General features: G+C 34.0%; 1 protein-coding gene across 1 annotated transcript; it reads right to left on the bottom strand.

The window, feature by feature from the left end:
- Positions 1–15,204: 15,204 nt before the first annotated feature.
- LOC112023884 (subtilisin-like protease SBT2.5) lies at positions 15,205–16,118 on the bottom strand. Its single transcript, XM_024056508.2, has 3 exons — positions 15,938–16,118; positions 15,641–15,788; positions 15,205–15,502 (listed from the first exon to the last, which is right to left on the bottom strand). The coding sequence occupies exons 1-3, from the start codon at positions 16,018–16,020 to the stop codon at positions 15,440–15,442; spliced, it is 294 nt and encodes a 97-aa protein (XP_023912276.1). The 5' UTR covers positions 16,021–16,118; the 3' UTR covers positions 15,205–15,439.
- Positions 16,119–18,084: the final 1,966 nt, after the last annotated feature.

The raw sequence follows: 18,084 nt of genomic DNA, 5'->3' as shown, positions 1-18,084 counted from the left end.
ATTTTAAGGAGATATACTTTTGCCCCTTCTCTCCCCCCCCCCCCCCCCTACGTAAATTCAAGTAAAAATACTACATGTTTTAGATGGGCTACAAATTTACAATTCTATTAGTGATAAATTATTTAGATATTGAAATAAATACATAGTTATTTCAATAATTATCTAAAAGGAAAACAAGTACCTCAAATAAAAAGTTTAAAATTTTAAATAGCAGGAAAAACAATTACTACCCGATGCCCATTGGTGAGTGCGACTCTTTTCTTAGAGTTTCTCCCTGTTTTCTCTTTCTCTTTTATCTTTTTCTGATCCATGTTTCTTCTTCCAGTTTTTCTCCATTCTCTCCCTATCTGATTTGCTTTTTTACTTCCCCTTTCTACTTCATATTGTTTCTTAAATCTTAAATTTTTTAGTGCTGCAGATTGCCAAGTCCAAAACTCTTGTATTCCTTGCTTCAATTCCAAAAAGGTAAACACTTGTATCGTTAAAAAAAACCATTTGAATCAATTTATAAAATCTAACCATTCAATGTACGGTTAACTTTGGTTCTCATCAATTAACATCAAAGAATTTATAAAAGACCGTATATATACAATTGTGGTAATTAATTTTGACTAAAAATAAAATAAAGGCAACATTGAACTATTGAACTATAAATTACAAGTTCTAGGAACAAAATTGAAACCTAACACACAATTTAGGTATGAAAATAGTAGTCAAAAGTTTTGTAACTCAACGAAATTTCCAATCAGGGGTGTAGCTAGGAATTTTTGCTTGGGAGGCCAAGATAAAACAATCATATTCATTTGCAATTCAAGAAAAATTCAAAATATGACATTCATACATACATACATGTCTTGGTGCTTTAGTTTAGAAAAACAAACATTAAATCCAAAGTAAGTCTTAACTATATATGTATCATATATATATATATATATGTAAGATTACTGCTAGAATTTTATATAAGTGTAATTCATATTAGCACTCAAAATCGACCAATTGAGCATCGTAAGGAAGAATTAGTGAAGAGAAATTGAAAAGAGAGCATTCGGTAATGGCGATGAGTAGAGTCTTTTGGGTGGCTATAAAGTGCAAAGGGATATTGTAATAGTTTTGGAAAATTGCAAAACTTAAGTACAATATCTAAAGTTTAATACATTAGGTTTCTTAATTAAATTCAAACACATGTTTACCATGACAAATAAAATACAAACAATATTATCATTTTTAAGGACAATTAAATTCAATACAGAGTTTAATTGGGAAATATAATGTACTACACCTCAATTTTATGACTTTATCCTACTAGGAAAATTGAATGACTAAGAAATGGTAAAAGTGAGGGGTAAAACTGTAGTAAAGGACATGGACATGGACATCAATAAATGGGATATGGTCTTAGGCTCTTAGCAAAAAAATAATTAAATAAATAAAGAAAGGAACTGCCAGTGGCTATGCTTTTAATGGAGAACGGAAAAAAAAAAAATGAATGAATCTTTATGACTGAAAAGTGGGGATTTGAGGTGAGGGAAGAGGAAAAATATTAGGTACTCCCGGAGTTTTATAAATGCGTATTCCATTCTCTCACATGAATGATAGGTCCCACCATGAATTTAATTAGTAAGATCCACCATTCATGTAAAAGGAAGGAGTACGCATTTATGATATTCCGAGAGTACACAATAATTTCCTGAAGGAAGAGAGTTCTTATGGCTGACATGTAGGCAGGGGGGCCAAGTTTTTTATCTTGTGGGGGCCACCTCTTAAATCAAAGAGACTAAAATCTAATTTTCCCTACAATTAGAGAGGATTTTTAAAAATTTGGAGGGGCCATGGCCCCCAATGCATTACTTAGCTCCGCCCCTATTTCCCATAGAGATGTAGTTCCAAGTCTCCCTTCTTTACCTAATGTATAAAAAGTATTATGAAAATAGTAATTTGACGTTTCACCTATTTTTTCCCTTCCCAATACTCCCGCTGCTTGTGCTAAATTTGGGTTGGGTTTATCTATGCCTAAGATTGACCCAAAGACTGAGTAGATATACCTATAGGGTAATAGGACTGAGTAGGTATACCATAAATGCGTATTCCCTCCTCTCACATGAATGGTAGGTCTCACCATGAATTTAATTAGTGGGATCCATCATTCACGTGAGATGAGGGAGTACGCATTTATGGTACTCCGAAAGTACATAATAATTTTCTGAGAGAAGGGAGTTCTTATGGCTGACGTGTAGGCGGGGGGGCCAATTTTTTATCTTATGGGGGCCACCTCTTAAATCAAAGAGACTAAAATCTAATTTTCCCTACAATTAGAGAGGATTTTAAAAAATTTGGAGGGGCCATGGCCCCCAATGCATTACTTAGCTCCGCCCCTATTTCCAATAGAGATGTAGGTCCAAATCTCCCTTCTTTACCTAATGTATAAAAAGTATTATGAAAATAGTAATTTGATGTTTCGCCTTTTTCTTTTCCCTTTGCAATACTCCCGCTACTTGTGCTAAATTTGGGTTGGGTTTATCTATGTCTAAGACTAACCCAAAGACTGAGTAGATACACCTACAAGGTAATAGGGCAGATGATTTAGACATTTTCAAGGGAACATGAGGCCCAATAAAGTTTGTTAGGTTCTAAGTACTTAGGAACTAATGTATTAGAACTCTAATTTGTATTGTTGGCAAACTATGATCAAAACAGGTTGTTAGTCTTGTTTTAGACTTGCTCAAAGTATGTCTTTTATATAAAGTTGGAATCGAGTTAACTGCAGAATTGAGTGTGCAATTCTGACTAACTCGATCGATCGAAAATTAGACTCGATCGATTGAAAGTCGTGCAGATTGTTTTTTCTGTAGAATTTCCAACTCAGCCTTAAGCTCATATGACGTGTAGGGTTTTATGTTTTACCTTAGGTATAAAAGGGAAATCCTAGCCACGTTTTAGAGGTCGCTCTATTTGCTGTGTGTGTGAATTTCTTGTGAGATCTGAGAGGTGGTTGCCTTCACACATGCTTAGGATTATCAAGAAGAAGATTTCATTGATAGCTTGATGATCATTCAGTTGCTGCACTGAAGAGCTTAAAGATACGTAAGTAGGAGTGCTTGTACTTGCTGGAGAATCTAAGAAAGAAGGAGTCGGTGGTCGTGTCAGTAAGTTTTCTACTGGTGGGTAACAATAGGATGTTAGTGGTCTAAGTCGCTATTGTAAAACTTCGATTCTTTCATAGTGGATTCAGGTTTACCTTGAGAATGGCTAGATTAAATCCTCCCTAGGTTTTTTATTGATTTGGTTTTCCTGGGTCATCATATCTTTGTGTTCTTTATATTCCGCATTTTATATTGATATGATTATATGATTGTGTTAACCTAGATCTGGAATTTGGATTAAGTAATAACTTGGCTTATTAATTAGGTTAATCTAGTTGTGTTTTAAGGGGTCTAAAAACAAACAAAATTCAACATACCAAGTAAATCTAACAATTAGATTGAAAATTGGGCTGAACAAGCCCAAAATGATCCTATGGTTTAGGACTAGTCCAGTGGCTCAATGAACATAAATGTCAATGTGTCACTTTGTCAAAATATGACCTTAGAGCAATCACATCAGTTCGTCTAAAAAATTTCATCTATTTTACACTAAAAACATACTTTTTCTATTTTACACTACCATATTTTCAAAACACCCACATCAGTTAATCTATTTTACACATCTATTCTAATTAAATAATATTTTTTACTATCTTATTATTATTTATTAATACCCATTCCCTCTCATAAACACATTCAACATCAGCTCTCTCACTTCCTATAAAAAAAAATCAGCTCTCTCTCTTTCCCTCACTCTCTTCCTTACAGCCGCCTCACCCAACCCACCATCGCCGCCAATCCAACTCACCGTCGATGCCCTCTGCCAATTCGGCCTCCCTCTCGCTTTCGCCCTCCCTCTTTCCTTTGCTCCTCCCTCTCTTCCTCCACCACCGATCCTTCGCCTCCCACCCCCAACCGACGACAGCAATGGAAGATCGGGCAGCAGCAACGGCAGCAAATCCAGCTCCGTTAGGCATTTCATGTGAGTTTTTCTTTGAGTATGGTTTGAGCTGGATTTTTCGATGGGGTTGTACTATTTTTGGGTTGGGTTTACCAATGAGTTTTGATTGATTTTGAGTTAGGTTTTCAGTGGGTTTGTCTTGATTTTGAGTTGGATTTTCTAATTGCTTTTCCGTTGATTTTGGGTTAATTTTCTGTTGATTTTGGTCTAATTCTCTGTGCTAGATTGCAGTGTTTGGTGGTGGCGCTGGGTTTGGTCGTGGGGTGGTTATTCTAGCGCACTGGGTTGTTGTAAATGTTAGAGAAGAGAAGGAGTTTGACAGAGGGGAGAGAAAAAAGAATTAAAAAATTGTTTACACGGAATCAATAACCGTGTATATATGCACGGTTACTGTTCATTTGCAAGACGATCATGTATATTTAGACATTTTTACAAAGATTGATGTGGAAGGTTTTTGGGATAAAATGTGTGAATTGGAGCACTTTTTGTATTTTAGAAGAGTATCCACGAGCTGGTGTGGATGCTCATGGTATGGCTGAAAGTAAAATGTTCCATACCTTGTACGATCCGATACAACTTGTGCTCAATGCTTAACATAATGTGTTATGCCAAACTATCATTGAGAAAGACGACATAACTGTAGGTGTTTAAGCACATTATCCAGGTCGAAGATATGCTATTGGCTGTAAAGATTGAAAAGCAAAAGATATATATAAAAAATAAATAAATAAATAAATAAATAAAGAAGAAGAAGAAGAACGTAGGAATCAAGGAATATCAGTGAGGAATTATGTTTCCACTTATTGCCATTTCATTTTATGAAAGATAAGGTTGAGATGCCTAGCGTCCTAAAGCTGCTTTATTCTTAAGATTAGGTAAAGATTATTGCCTCACCTAGGCACTGGTGGCTCTACTTGTATGTAAGGGTGGTCCTAGGACCACCCTCACTTGTCAAAAAAAAAATTATATAAATAGTTATTTTAAACTAATATGTTCTATGACCACCTTGACTTGAAAAAAATGTGTATATATATATATATATATTATATACTAAATGAACATATTTTGAGCACTCTAATAAATATGTTGAATATCTTTACTTGAAAATCATAAGAACTTGAGCTCAATAAATATAAGAGTAATGCTACATCCATAACATTTTCACAAATTTCATAATAAATCTTATGTGGTAAATTGTTACTAATTCTAATTCGTGTTCAATATTGACATGATTTACCCACCAATAACAAGCTAACAACTTGTTGCATAAGATTTGTTATGAAATTATTGTGGTCACTTTATTATTCTCATATTAGCATTTTCAATTTGCACTTTATCTTTTATTAGTCTATACTTTTTCTTGTTCTCTTTGTTAGTACAAAAAATTGCTAGATTGCAGTGTTTGGTGGTGGCGTTGGGTTTGGTGGTGAGGTGGTTATTCTAGCGCACTGGGTTGTTGTAAATGTTAGAGAAGAGAAGGAGTTTGACAGAGGGGAGAGAAAAAAGAATTAAAAATTGTTTACACGGTAAACAATTACCGTGTATATATGCACGGTTACTGTTCATTTGCAAGACAATCATGTATATTTAGACATTTTTACAAAGATTGATGTGGAAGGTTTTTGGGATAAAATGTGTGAATTGGAGCACTTTTTGTATTTTAGAAGAGTATCCACAAGCTGGTGTGGATGCTCATGGTATGGCTGAAAGTAAAATGTTCCATACCTTGTACGATCCGATACAACTTGTGCTCAATGCTTAACATAATGTGTTATGCCAAACTATCATTGAGAAAGACGATATAACTGTAGGTGTTTAAGCACATTATCCAGGTCGAAGATATGCTATTGGCTGTAAAGATTGAAAAGCAAAAGATATATATAAAAAATAAATAAATAAATAAAGAAGAAGAAGAAGAAGAAGAAGAAGAAGAATGTAGGAATCAAGGAATATCAGTGAGGAATTATGTTTGCACTTATTGCCATTTCATTTTATGAAAGATAAGGTTGAGATGCCTAGCGTCCTAAAGCTGCTTTATTCTTAAGATTAGGTAAAGATTATTGCCTCGCCTAGGCACTGGTGGCTCTACTTGTATGTAAGGGTGGTCCTAGGACCACCCTCACTTGTCAAAAAAAAAAATTATATAAATAGTTATTTTAAACTAATATGTTCTATGACCACCTTGACTTGAAAAAAATGTGTGTGTATATATATATATATATATTATATACTAAATGAACATATTTTGAGCACTCTAATAAATATGTTGAATATCTTTAGATGAAAATCATAAGAATTTGAGCTCAATAAATATAAGAGTAATGCTAAATCCATAACATTTCCACAAATTTCATAATAAATCTTATGTGGTAAATTGTTACTAATTCTAATTCGGGTTCAATATTGACATGTTTTACCCACCAATAACAAGCTAACAACTTGTTGCATAAGATTTATTATGAAATTATTGTGGTCACTTTATTATTCTCATATTAGCATTTTCAATTTGCACTTTATCTTTTATTAGTCTATACTTTTTCTTGTTCTCTTTGTTAGTACAAAAAAAATATGTAATATTTCATGTATTTGTGTGTGTGTGTGTGTTTTTTTTTTTTTTCCAATGTTAATATATTCAAATTGTCTTTTTATTAAATTTTGTATAATTTAAATTTTTTAGTGACCACCCTAAAAAAAGTTCCTAAAGCTGCCATGGCCCATTGCATCTAGGTTCGTAAGGGCCAACTCCTTTTGCTTTAATTTCTAGGGTAGTCCATGATGGTCCAAAGGTCTCATGAGCTGTTCAAAATTGTTGGATTGGCTTGAAAGAAAAATGCTAAAACTATTACAAAACGATTACAAACCGATGTGACAATGAATGCGATTAATGAATTTTGACAACATAATAAATGAACATCATAATTACTTCTTTTTGTGATTACTACAATATCATTTTTATAAGGCTCTTTTATAATTGTTAGAATGAAAAGTTTTGATTGATACATAATAAAAGTAGGGTCAAAATGAGTTATATGAAAATATCACAACCCATCACTTTAATAGCTTGTGAAAAAAGTTGTACCAAACATGGCTATAATTTGCACAAGTTGAGGCACATTTTCTTGCTGTTTTCATGTATTATTATTATATAATGGATTCTACATGTGACAAGTTGACAATGGCTACCACTATAACAATGATAAAGGTGGGAAAAACCTCGCAGCTGGTTTTGCCACTAATTTTCAAGTGCAAGATAAGGAGACCCCACCGAATAAGCTCAAAGATATTTCAACATTATTTTTCCACACATTCATTTTTATGCATTATAAATAGAGCTAGACCTCATTAGGTCATTACTCGTCAACGAACAAACAGGATTACAGGAAGAAACAAAGGCATTGGTTTCTCACTCTCCCTCAAGGGCTTCTCAACTGAACCACCTAAAAAAGTTCTACTTTTTGAGGCAATTGGGTTAAGGTTAAGGAGCCTGCGAGGGAGGCTGAAAAGGCTGTGCCTTGCTTGCAAGAAATTAAGTTCCTTGTGTTTATGAATCCGAGGCATTTTTTGCTCACTCTCCCTCAAGGACTTCTAGCATTGCCAACAACAAGGCAAGCTTGAGGCCTTTGGGGAGAGTTAACAAATAGTGTCTTGATAATTATATGGGATTTGGCAAGGAGCCAAAGGCCTATATGGCATGGATTTGCACTCTCTGCCAAGGACAAAGGTCTCTTTATTTCAACTATATTTCAGATTTTTCTTCTTCTTCTTTATTTATATATATATATATATATATATATATCTATTCATATACACTACATATTAAATCATTTAAACTTTTAAATTACTTAATGATGGATATATCCTTAAATTCATAAATTTTAATCAACTATTAGATAGATCTATTTGAATTTGAAATGAAGAAAAAGCTATCTCCCTTACTCAAAACTTACTAATTTTCTTATTAGAAAAGACTAAGACTAATAAATATTGGGTCATCATATCTTGTCTTATTTATTTTTCCGCTGCATGATATTGATGTTGTTTGTTTTAACAAGTTGTATTCATAATAAATCTAATTAACAACTTGAGTTTAAAACTTGTTAATTCTATCAACCGGGATCTAAATTTCCCAATAAGTGGTATTAAAGCGGGTACACTCTGATTGGATAAATTTCCTGAGCGTGATCCTTGACCCCTGTTCTCATGGATTGTGGACAATCTCTTTTGATTCCTCCTTTATTTGATGAAACTAATTATACGTACTGAAAAGTTCGTATGAAAGTCTTTTTGCAGGCTCTAGGTGAACAGGTATAGCAAGCTGTTGAAATTGGCTAGATTAAGCCAAAGGAAACGCCAGCGGATTGGGATGATGCAACAATCATAGTGGCAAATTTCAACAGTAGGGCCTTGAATGTTTTGTTTTGTGGGGTGACCAATGAGGAATTCAAGAAAATATCATCCACAGAAGTTGCCAAGGAAGCATGGATCATTCTAAAGATCACCTATGAAGGTACCAAGACATTAAAGACTGTGAAGTTTCAAAGACTCACTAGTAGTTTTGAAGAAATAAGGATGGAGGAGGATGAAACCTTTGATGAGTTCTATGCTAAGCTCAAGGATAATGTGAATTCTACCTTCAACCTTGGAGAATGTATTGCAAAATCCAAAATAGTTAGGAAAATCCTTAAGTCCTTACTTGAAATATTCCATGCCAAGACCACTGCCATTGAAGAAGCAAAGGACATTGATCAAATTTCTTTGACTGAACTTGTAGGAAACCTTCAAACCTATAAGATGGGATTAGGCTCAATGGGAAAAGGTGGAAAGAGTAAAAACTTGGCTCTCAAGGGTATAGAGGAAGAGATTGAGGACTCTGAAGATGAAGATGAAAGTGAAGATGAGGATGAGGATCTAACCTTCATAATTGATGAGATTATCAAGCTTCTTCGATTTAGGAAAAAGGATAAGGGTAAACCTCCTAGGAAACCTAAATCCTCTAGGAAGGACAAGAATGAGAAACCCCTTATCTAATGCCATGAGTACAAAGATTTTGGTCATATGAGGATAGAGTACCCAAACTACATCATGAAGGAAAAGACCAAGGAGTCAAAAGATAAAGGGTTGGTTGCTACTTGGAATGATACTGAGGATGACTCTTTTGATGAGTTTGTGGATGAATGTCATCATGTTGTGCCTTTGTTGCCACAACTGATAAGGTGATTGTGGAGAATGCTAGTGATAGTGGGGATTCTTCTGATGATGAAGTACCCAAGAAGTTGACCCTTCAAGAAGCTTATGATAAGTTATGCACTGAATTCATAAAATCTTAAAAGACTTCTCATCTTTGTAAAAAAGACCTGAATGAGGTAAAAACTGAAAAAATTGATCTGTTAGTCAAGCTATATGAGACTACAAAGTTAGTTGAGACTCTTATTGTAGAGAACACCTCATTTGAAGAGAATGTCAAGAATCTTGAGGTTAAGCTTAGTCAAGCTAAAACTCAAATAGAGAGGATGTCTAGTGCAAAACTTGATGAGGTATTGAGTGCTCAAAAGCCTAGTTCTGATAAGACTAGCTTAGGATATGTTGTTTCCTCCCGCTCCTCCTCTTCCATGGCTTCTGGATCAAGGATTGTCTTTGTGCCACAATCTGAGAAAGGTAATAAAGGTATGAAATCCAAAACTGATCTGGCTAATTCTAAATCTTTTGTTAGACCTCATGTTTGTCACTATTGTGGTGTTTCTGGACACATCCGTCCTAATTACTTTAAGTTGTATCCTTATAAGCAATTGTCCAAATGGTCACAGGTTTCCTCTCAAGGACCTACACCTTTGTTTGGAGAGTTATTAAAAGTTTTGAGCTTTTTTACTTTTGGAATCATGCTTTCATGCATCTGCAACTTTCTATCATGCCTTCATGTATATGCATATTTCTTTCATGCTTTCATGTTGTTTGTCTATTTTTATTTGGTTGTTTAGTTTTTATTTTGTTTTGTTTTTAAAATAAAAATAAAAATAAAAATTTGAAAAATCAGAAAAATACAAAAACAATGTGTGCTCTGTGTACATTGGTACTTATGTACCTTAAATGGCCATTGAAACAAAATTTTCTAAAATTTGTATCTTTTGTAACTTAGATGAGCTTCTCTATGCATAACTAAACAAGTGAGTTTTGTGGCTCTTATTTGTAATGAGTAAGATTAAGTTATCTTTTGAACTTAACACTCGTATCACTCTTTTTGACGGGAATGACTAGAAAATCCTAAGAGAAAGACATAAATAACCATCTCACTACTGTTGCCTGCCAATCATAAAATGACACCTGTATGCTTCGACATAGCAAAAGTGCAGTGTCAATGACATTTATGTACTTCGGCATAGCAAAATTGGAATGTCAAATATCATTGGGTATTTCTTTTCTTTTTCTTATATACCCATGCATGATATGCTGAATAAAAGAAACATGCAAAGAAAATAAAAAGCAAAAAGATCAAAAATGCTTTAAATATGATTGCAAGCGTATATTATAGGAGATATGAGAGTTATAAGATGTACCTCAAAAGTGATAGTCCCCATCAAACAGTTATGATTGTGTGTGAGTTAAAGTGATTTTCTCATATCTCAAATCGTCATAACATATATACACATATGTAATCTTGCGATATTTTTCACACACAACATGCAATATTCTTTGCTACTCTTGATACATGTGCAAGTACAATGTGATTTGATCATCACAAGGTTTTACATGTGTTAATGTATACTCACTAAACTGTCTTGACTTGTTTTTGAAATATAAAATTAGTTAGACTTGTTTAGTGTGTGTGTGTATGTGTTTGGGATCCATGTGCTTAATATTTTTCTCTTGTTGAGAGATTTGTTTTTCATATGTTTTGCATCCTTCTTTTATCTTGTCATCCATAGCATCTTGTTTCATTACATTCATGCATTTATATGGATTCCTTGTGCCTCCTTGATCATTCTTGATCAACTTTATGTTTCACATGTGAAGCTTTATAACTTCTTGTACCCTTTGTCAATCATGACAAAAAGGGGGGAGAAATTGTAATGTGGTTTTTTTTCTAAGATTCTATATGTTAGGGGGAGTTGTGTTTCATCTTGTTAAGGGGAGTTCTTACCTCCTTCTTCTTGTACCTTGGGTCTTGTGACCATGTTTACATACATTGTGCTTATCTTCTTTATATGCTGATGTATGTTTTCTTCACCTACCTCTACATGTGTTGTTTCTTTTCTTTCTTTATACACATGTTTCTTTACTTATATGTAATCTATTATTTCTGTTTCACACTAAGATGCCTTGATGAGTTTTGTTTAAAGTGTTTTAAAAATCCAGGTTGTCAAAGTCTACTTGCCATAAACTCTCTTCTTGCAAAATTTTTCAAGAGTTTGTGTTAAGATAGATTTTATTGTATTCAATAAGTGAATATAAGTTGAGTAATTTATGACTTCTCTCATATGTTCATTTGTTAGCTGTGGTTTTGTCACGGATTGCCAAAGGGAGAGATTGTTAGGACATATGTGTTTCACTTGTTAAGAACATATGCCAATTTTTATGTAATTGACTAATCTTTTGATAAAACGCAATTTACTTGTAATTGGATAGATCTAGGATGTGTTTAATACTTCAAGAAACATGTTATTCAAGTCTAGTATTAAAGCCATGAAGATTGGACCAAGAAACAAGTGAAGAAAAGCTGTTCATTAAAGCTGGACAAATAGCTCGACACCTGCGAACAGATATCTCGACAGCTGCTCGACACCTCTCGATAGCTGGTTATCTATCGAGCTCTTCAGTTGATTGATATCACAATCTCAACACCTTCTCGACAGCTGGTAGATCGATCGAGAAAGCTCCGTTCCCCTCGACAGCTTCTCGACACCTCCTCAACACCTAGCTATCTATCGAGGTTTAATGAGGCTCGACAGATACTATCTATCAAGGTTACGAAAATCAAAATTTTCAAATCTGATTTTTGGGCCAAGCTTTTGTATTTGTGTAGGATTTATTTTCTCACAACCCTAGACCTATATAAGGCTTATTTTAGAGGCCGTCACACAAGAGAATACAAGGAGAACATATGTAAAAGGTGACCGATTCCTTATTCTCTCTGAAAGAAGCTACTGCGTCTTTGCGCCTTAGAGTTTTGTAACCAAGTGCTTCTTAATCTTCATTGTTGATGAAGTGAAGAACTTTGCAGCCAACATTCTTCTTCCTCAAGTTGGTGAGTGAGTCACGTACTAGGATTCGTGCAAAGGAGTTAGTCACGTATTGGGATCTGTGCAACATCAAAGGGTAGTGTTCATATATTAAAGAGTTCAGAGATTCTAAAGCGGTAGAAGATTTCTGCTGTGAGTTCATCTACGGAGATTGTAGAGTCTAGGGACAAAGGTTTTGTACTAGATCTGAAATTTCTCTTTACTATAGTGGATTACTTTTTGGGAAGGTTTCCTCCTAGGTTTTTTACTGTGAAACTAGTTTGTTTTATTAGTTTTCCTTAATTATCATATCTTGTCTTATTTATTTTTCCGCTACATAATTTTGACATGATATTGATGTTTGCTTGCTTTAACAAGTTGTATTTATAATAAATCTAATTAACAACTTGGGTTTAAAACTTGTTAATTCTATCAACCGGAGTCTAAATTTTTCAACACCCATGCTACTTTGGGCTTTCTTATTACATTGCTTGTGGGCTCCTTTGTCCCATTTATTTCTTCTTAGGCATCCTTGACCCATTTGCTTTCCTTAGGCATCCTTGGCCCTTTTACTAATTATGCGTTCCCATGAGTTTTTACTAACTCTTTTGGGCTTCCCTGACCTAATTACTTTATCCTTCATCCTTGGGACTCATGGGTTTTCTATTAACCCCTTACTTTCTTTACTTGCATTATTCGGGTTTGCTGTGACCCATTCTCACTTTTTTATATAACATAGTGCCCATAGGTTTACTACTTCTCTTTGGGGGCTTCTTTAAGCCCGTTTGCTTTCTTCAAGACCCATTTATTTACTTTCTAGGCCTATAATCAATTATTCCTGTCATTCGGGTTTAATGGTTTTTTCTATCATTCCACTAACTCTTTTCTGTCCATTTTGTTGGGCTTCTTCCTGCTACTGGGCTTCCAAAATCAACAAGGAGTAACCATGAATCTCTCTCTCTCTCTCTCTCTCTCTCTCTCTCTCTCTCAACAATGTATTTTTTATAATAATAAAATATTTATAATTTTTTTTAAAAGGCCAACAAAGAGCTAAGTCAAAGAAGCAAGCAACAAGTACAGAGTCATTCTAAGACCACATTATTCTTCACAATTATCCTATGTGACAAACTATAATTAATTGTCTATCACTTTTACATGAACATATTACTTTTTCTTTACTACTCACAATTTGTAATATCAGAGTTATAGCAAAGTTTGGCTTAAGAGCATGTGGTCTTAGATTTTTTTTTTTTTTTTTTTCCCTGCTAAATACAGCACCAACCTTCCGTTTATTGCTCTCGCTACAAGGATTGACCTTTACTACATATATGATATATTGTTTTCTTGTGGCTAAGTGAAAAAAGAAGATGAGAGTCTCTAACTTTGAATTTTTATAAGTTAAATGACTTTTTTTCAAATTTTTGTGTGTTTGTTTTTTTCTTTTAATGCGTTGAACTTTTTAAATATATTTCCATCCGACGTACCTAGTAATTACCCCACCCACACACACACACACACACACACACACACACACACAAATCCTTTACGTATGGCCCTAAAGAGGGGGAAAAAGTTACAGATTTTCTTTACCATCAAGTAGTGCAGTAATCATGACTTTTTTTTTCTTCAGTCAAACCAAGAGTAGGCAAATGGGGCTTTTTGAATAATTGTCCGTACATGTGAAATGCATGCTGAGGTATAATTTGTTTGATCCTATTGTTATTGGCCCCTCGCAACCTGCAAAATCATTGAGGTCTAAAAGAAAACATGACCAAGATAAAATAAAAAGGATAGCCTTCCTACACCAATGACACTATACCCGAGCCTTTGTGAAGGCATTTTCTGGCTCAAATCTTCACAACATGGACCCAATATGGTTAATTATTTAGAATCCGCACTAACATCTAGTGAGCTTTTGGATATCACATTGAATGGATGTCTGGGTTTTCAACTTTCTATAAGTTTCAACAATGGAAAATAATTGACTGGGGGCCTAGGATTTGATTTCAAATTAACCATTGAAAGTGAGGGTTTGTACTAGTGGGGACACTGAGAGTAGCTAGGTGCTAACCAGGGTTGCACGTGATGATCGACAGTGCTACATATGACCCATATGCCAGAATTGCAGGCTCTCTCTCAAACTTGCTGAGAAGTAGAACCATTTCAAGCAAAATTTGCAGTAATTTGAACTGTTCCTCGTTGCCTTAAGTAGATAAAGTGGCCAAAAGACCTCTATGAGATGTATCAAATCACTTGTACTACGCTTCTCAAAAAAAAAAAAAATCACTTGTACTACGTTCAGGCAAAAAACAATTCACTTGTACTATGCTTCCCATGGAATCTACCTCCTCAGTCCATTGTTTTTGGCCTTTTGTGCATGTCTACGTGGGGATGAGGTATTAATGAGCTCAGTAGGACGCAAAGAAACAAGTTTACATCCCAATATATATATATTATGGAGATTTAATACATATATATATACGTACATATTTACATACCTATAAATATATGTTGTGTACATGTATATTTTAGTCCCTTTTTTTAATCTTTTTTTGTTTAGTATGTTTATTGTTTCTAGTTGGTTTAGCATTCGGCTTTTCAAATTGATTCTGTGCATTACTGCTAAGTATATGTGATGAATTTGTCATGGAATATGTCTTGTTTTAAAGCAATTATAAGCATTAATAATCCATATTTCTTAGGACCTAATCAGTATCAGATACACCAATAATAACCCCAGGGTTGGTCTAATAATCCCTCGTGAGATTCATGAAGTCTTAGTTTAAAACTTATGACCAGAGCACTAATAAGGCTGTTGCTGTCAATTGAATTTATGTTTTTATGCCACTTGATTTCAACCATTAAATCTGAATATGCTTAATCAAATCAAATCAAATCATTTGAGAATATATGGCTTAAGAAAAGAGAATGAAATTTGTCTTCAACTACACAATCAAAACTTCTTAGCATTAGTTATATATAATACTTGGACACTTCAGAAACAAGTTGAACCTGCATAAAGCCTCCAAAACTAGATGGCTAGCATTATAATTGCATCAATACAGGAGATTCTCAAAACAAATCTCTCTTGATTTTACCTAAACTCTTTAAGATAAGTGATACAGTTGCTAAGAAATGTCCCAACCGACATATATATTAAACATCTTCTATACTAGAATGCCACACTAAGCAAGCTCTTGATTCTTCTCCACAATCCTCACTCCATTTGCAGATCGAAGCTCATTGGCCTGTTTCAAAACATTAACGAAATAAATAAAATAAACCCATCAAAAAGCTAGAGATAAGCATGACTTGGTTGACTTTATTTTTACCTAAAACTGAAAAATCATGCATTTTGAAATAAACTATGTCTAAAATAGAAATACCTGATCCTCAGTAATTTCTACAGAAAACCCATCAACAATGACCAAAGATAATGTCTTCTTGTAGCTGCCTGGCTCAAGGGTGCTTGCTAGAAGCTCATCATGCTTCTTACTTAGATACAAATCAAGCTCATATGCCCCTTTCTTTGTTCTTTTGTATATAAAAAAAGGCCATAAAAGAAAGAAACAAAGTGAAGTGAGACAATGACATTAAAAGATTCATTAAGAAAAACATGTAACATAATTTATACCAAAAAAATAATGAAAGAATATATAATGTAATGCAAGTACATGACTGACCGATCAGCTCGTAGGCGCTCATATTCCGGATCGTAGTTCATGAAAACAAAATATGACTCATTTTTGGTACTTTCCATTGCCATTTTTCCTCTCTTCTTTCTCTTCTAGTTTGGTTTTTGAATCATATGCAGTGGCTTTCAGGTCATATGTGTACCCTATTTATACATGAACAGCTAGCACCTAGCAGTATGACTTTCTTCTCCTTAATTACTTGTCCAAAAAAAAAAAGTCTAGCAGCATGACTATTAAACAGTGAACAGTGGCCCACATCTCTAATTTGAAAGCAAAAGAACATTGCAAGAAACTATAGGGTATAATAAATAGCGACTCAAGTACTCTATGGAGTCTGCTTTATAATTTTGACCGGTATAAGTGTTCTTTATTTCTGAATTTACTAAAACTTTGAGTTGAATAATGGATTTGGATAAAGAAATCAAACTCTTAAATTATTGAAAAACCGCCCCTACGTGTGCTTTAAGGAAACAATTTATTTTCTAATGAACCTTGGTTTAAAACCGTCCCTTTTTTCTTTTTCTTTTTCGGTGCTAATTGGAAGCACCATAGTTCATAGTTGGAGAATCTCACCTAGGATTTGCAGCATTATCATAAAAAAATGAAACGCACACGCTTGTGATAGAAATTAAAGTCAACACTTAACTATAGGGAGAAATAATGTGTCTCGGGTGCAGAAATTAGGTGTTGATTATACATACGGAAATAAGAGCACACTTGCACAATAAATGTTGTTTAGTCAATTTAATCTTTCCCTAATCAATCTATTAAGCAACTTCAAGACAGACTTAGTAAGTCAGATATGAAAATCATATATAACTGAATATAGTAATATTGAGTGGTCACCTCAATCCACTACATATGGATAACTTTTATCTACATATGATTCAAACTTCAAAATCAATGTTACTTTTGACATATTTAGACTCAAATGGGTGGTCTTAGTAATTGGATACAAAAATTAATGAATAAATAAGTAGAAACAAAGTGCGGCCAATAACCTTTAGGTCAAATAGCATTGTTCTATATTTCTAATAGATATGCTTAGGGATTTAAATCTTACTCCACATAAATTATATAACAATAAAAAATAAAACAAAATTCCAATAAAAGGAATCGATAGATCATGTTCTTTTGCTCACATCTTGAATGAATTCTAAGACATATTCAAATAAGTTTTGACTGCCAGCCAAATATCTCTCACAATCATATCCTATATTAGGACGGTTTATGAATCCAATGAACTTGATCTAACCAAATAAGGCATCGTTGTCAAAAGTAGGATTGGAATTGCCAAACCTAGCCCATATAGGTTAGATAATAGGTATAGGCAAGTCACTCAAGCAATCAAAAAGATAATAGGTATGGGCATTTGTATCCCGCTTAGCCTGTTGACCACGTCCCTCTACGTTAGATATATCCCGGAAGTATATATGGGTTAGATACATGTGCTGTCCCTTCGTAGTTGCTCTAGCAATCTCGTTGGATGCAACAAAATTAGCTGCATCCAACAAAAATTTTTTTGTAAAAGATGTAATCAATAACTCAATCATTTCAGTATGTCAGGTCACTCACTTTGTAACCCAACATACAAGGATTGAGCGACAAGTTAATCATAAACTGATCAACGTGTGAACACTCCTACATACTACTGGTGATGGGAAATGATGTATAGAAGAAACCCATTATAGTGCAAATGTTATTTTTCAAAAAAAAAAGTATCAATGAGGAAAACACCTCCTAATAATCTATACCCTAACCTAAAATGCAAAGATGAGAAAGATGTCAAAAGGGGGAAAATTCATGGCACCTCCAACATGAGGCCCTTCTGGCTCAACTTTGATTTTTAAGGGTACATATAAAACAAGGAGAGAAATATCAAAAGGGAAAATAATACAAAAACAAAATCATGACACCTCCAATATAAGACCCTCCCTGCTCAATTTTGAATTTTAAGAGTACATACATGGAAAATTGCAATGAGCAAGCGACTTAAATAAGACAGAAATATTTTATACATGATGCAATATGTGAATTATATTTGCCTAGATAATGTTAAATAGCATGAAAGAAAATTCATGAGGAAGTAGGAGTACTCACACCCCATTTTGCAAAATTTCTTCAAATTTGGAAGA

This window comes from Quercus suber, unplaced genomic scaffold, assembly GCF_002906115.3.
Source record: "Quercus suber isolate HL8 unplaced genomic scaffold, Cork oak 2.0 scaffold_274, whole genome shotgun sequence".
NCBI classification, from domain to species: Eukaryota; Viridiplantae; Streptophyta; class Magnoliopsida; order Fagales; family Fagaceae; genus Quercus; species Quercus suber.
The sequence above is the reverse complement of the archived record's forward strand: the minus strand, read 5'-3'. Positions and strand labels throughout refer to the sequence as shown.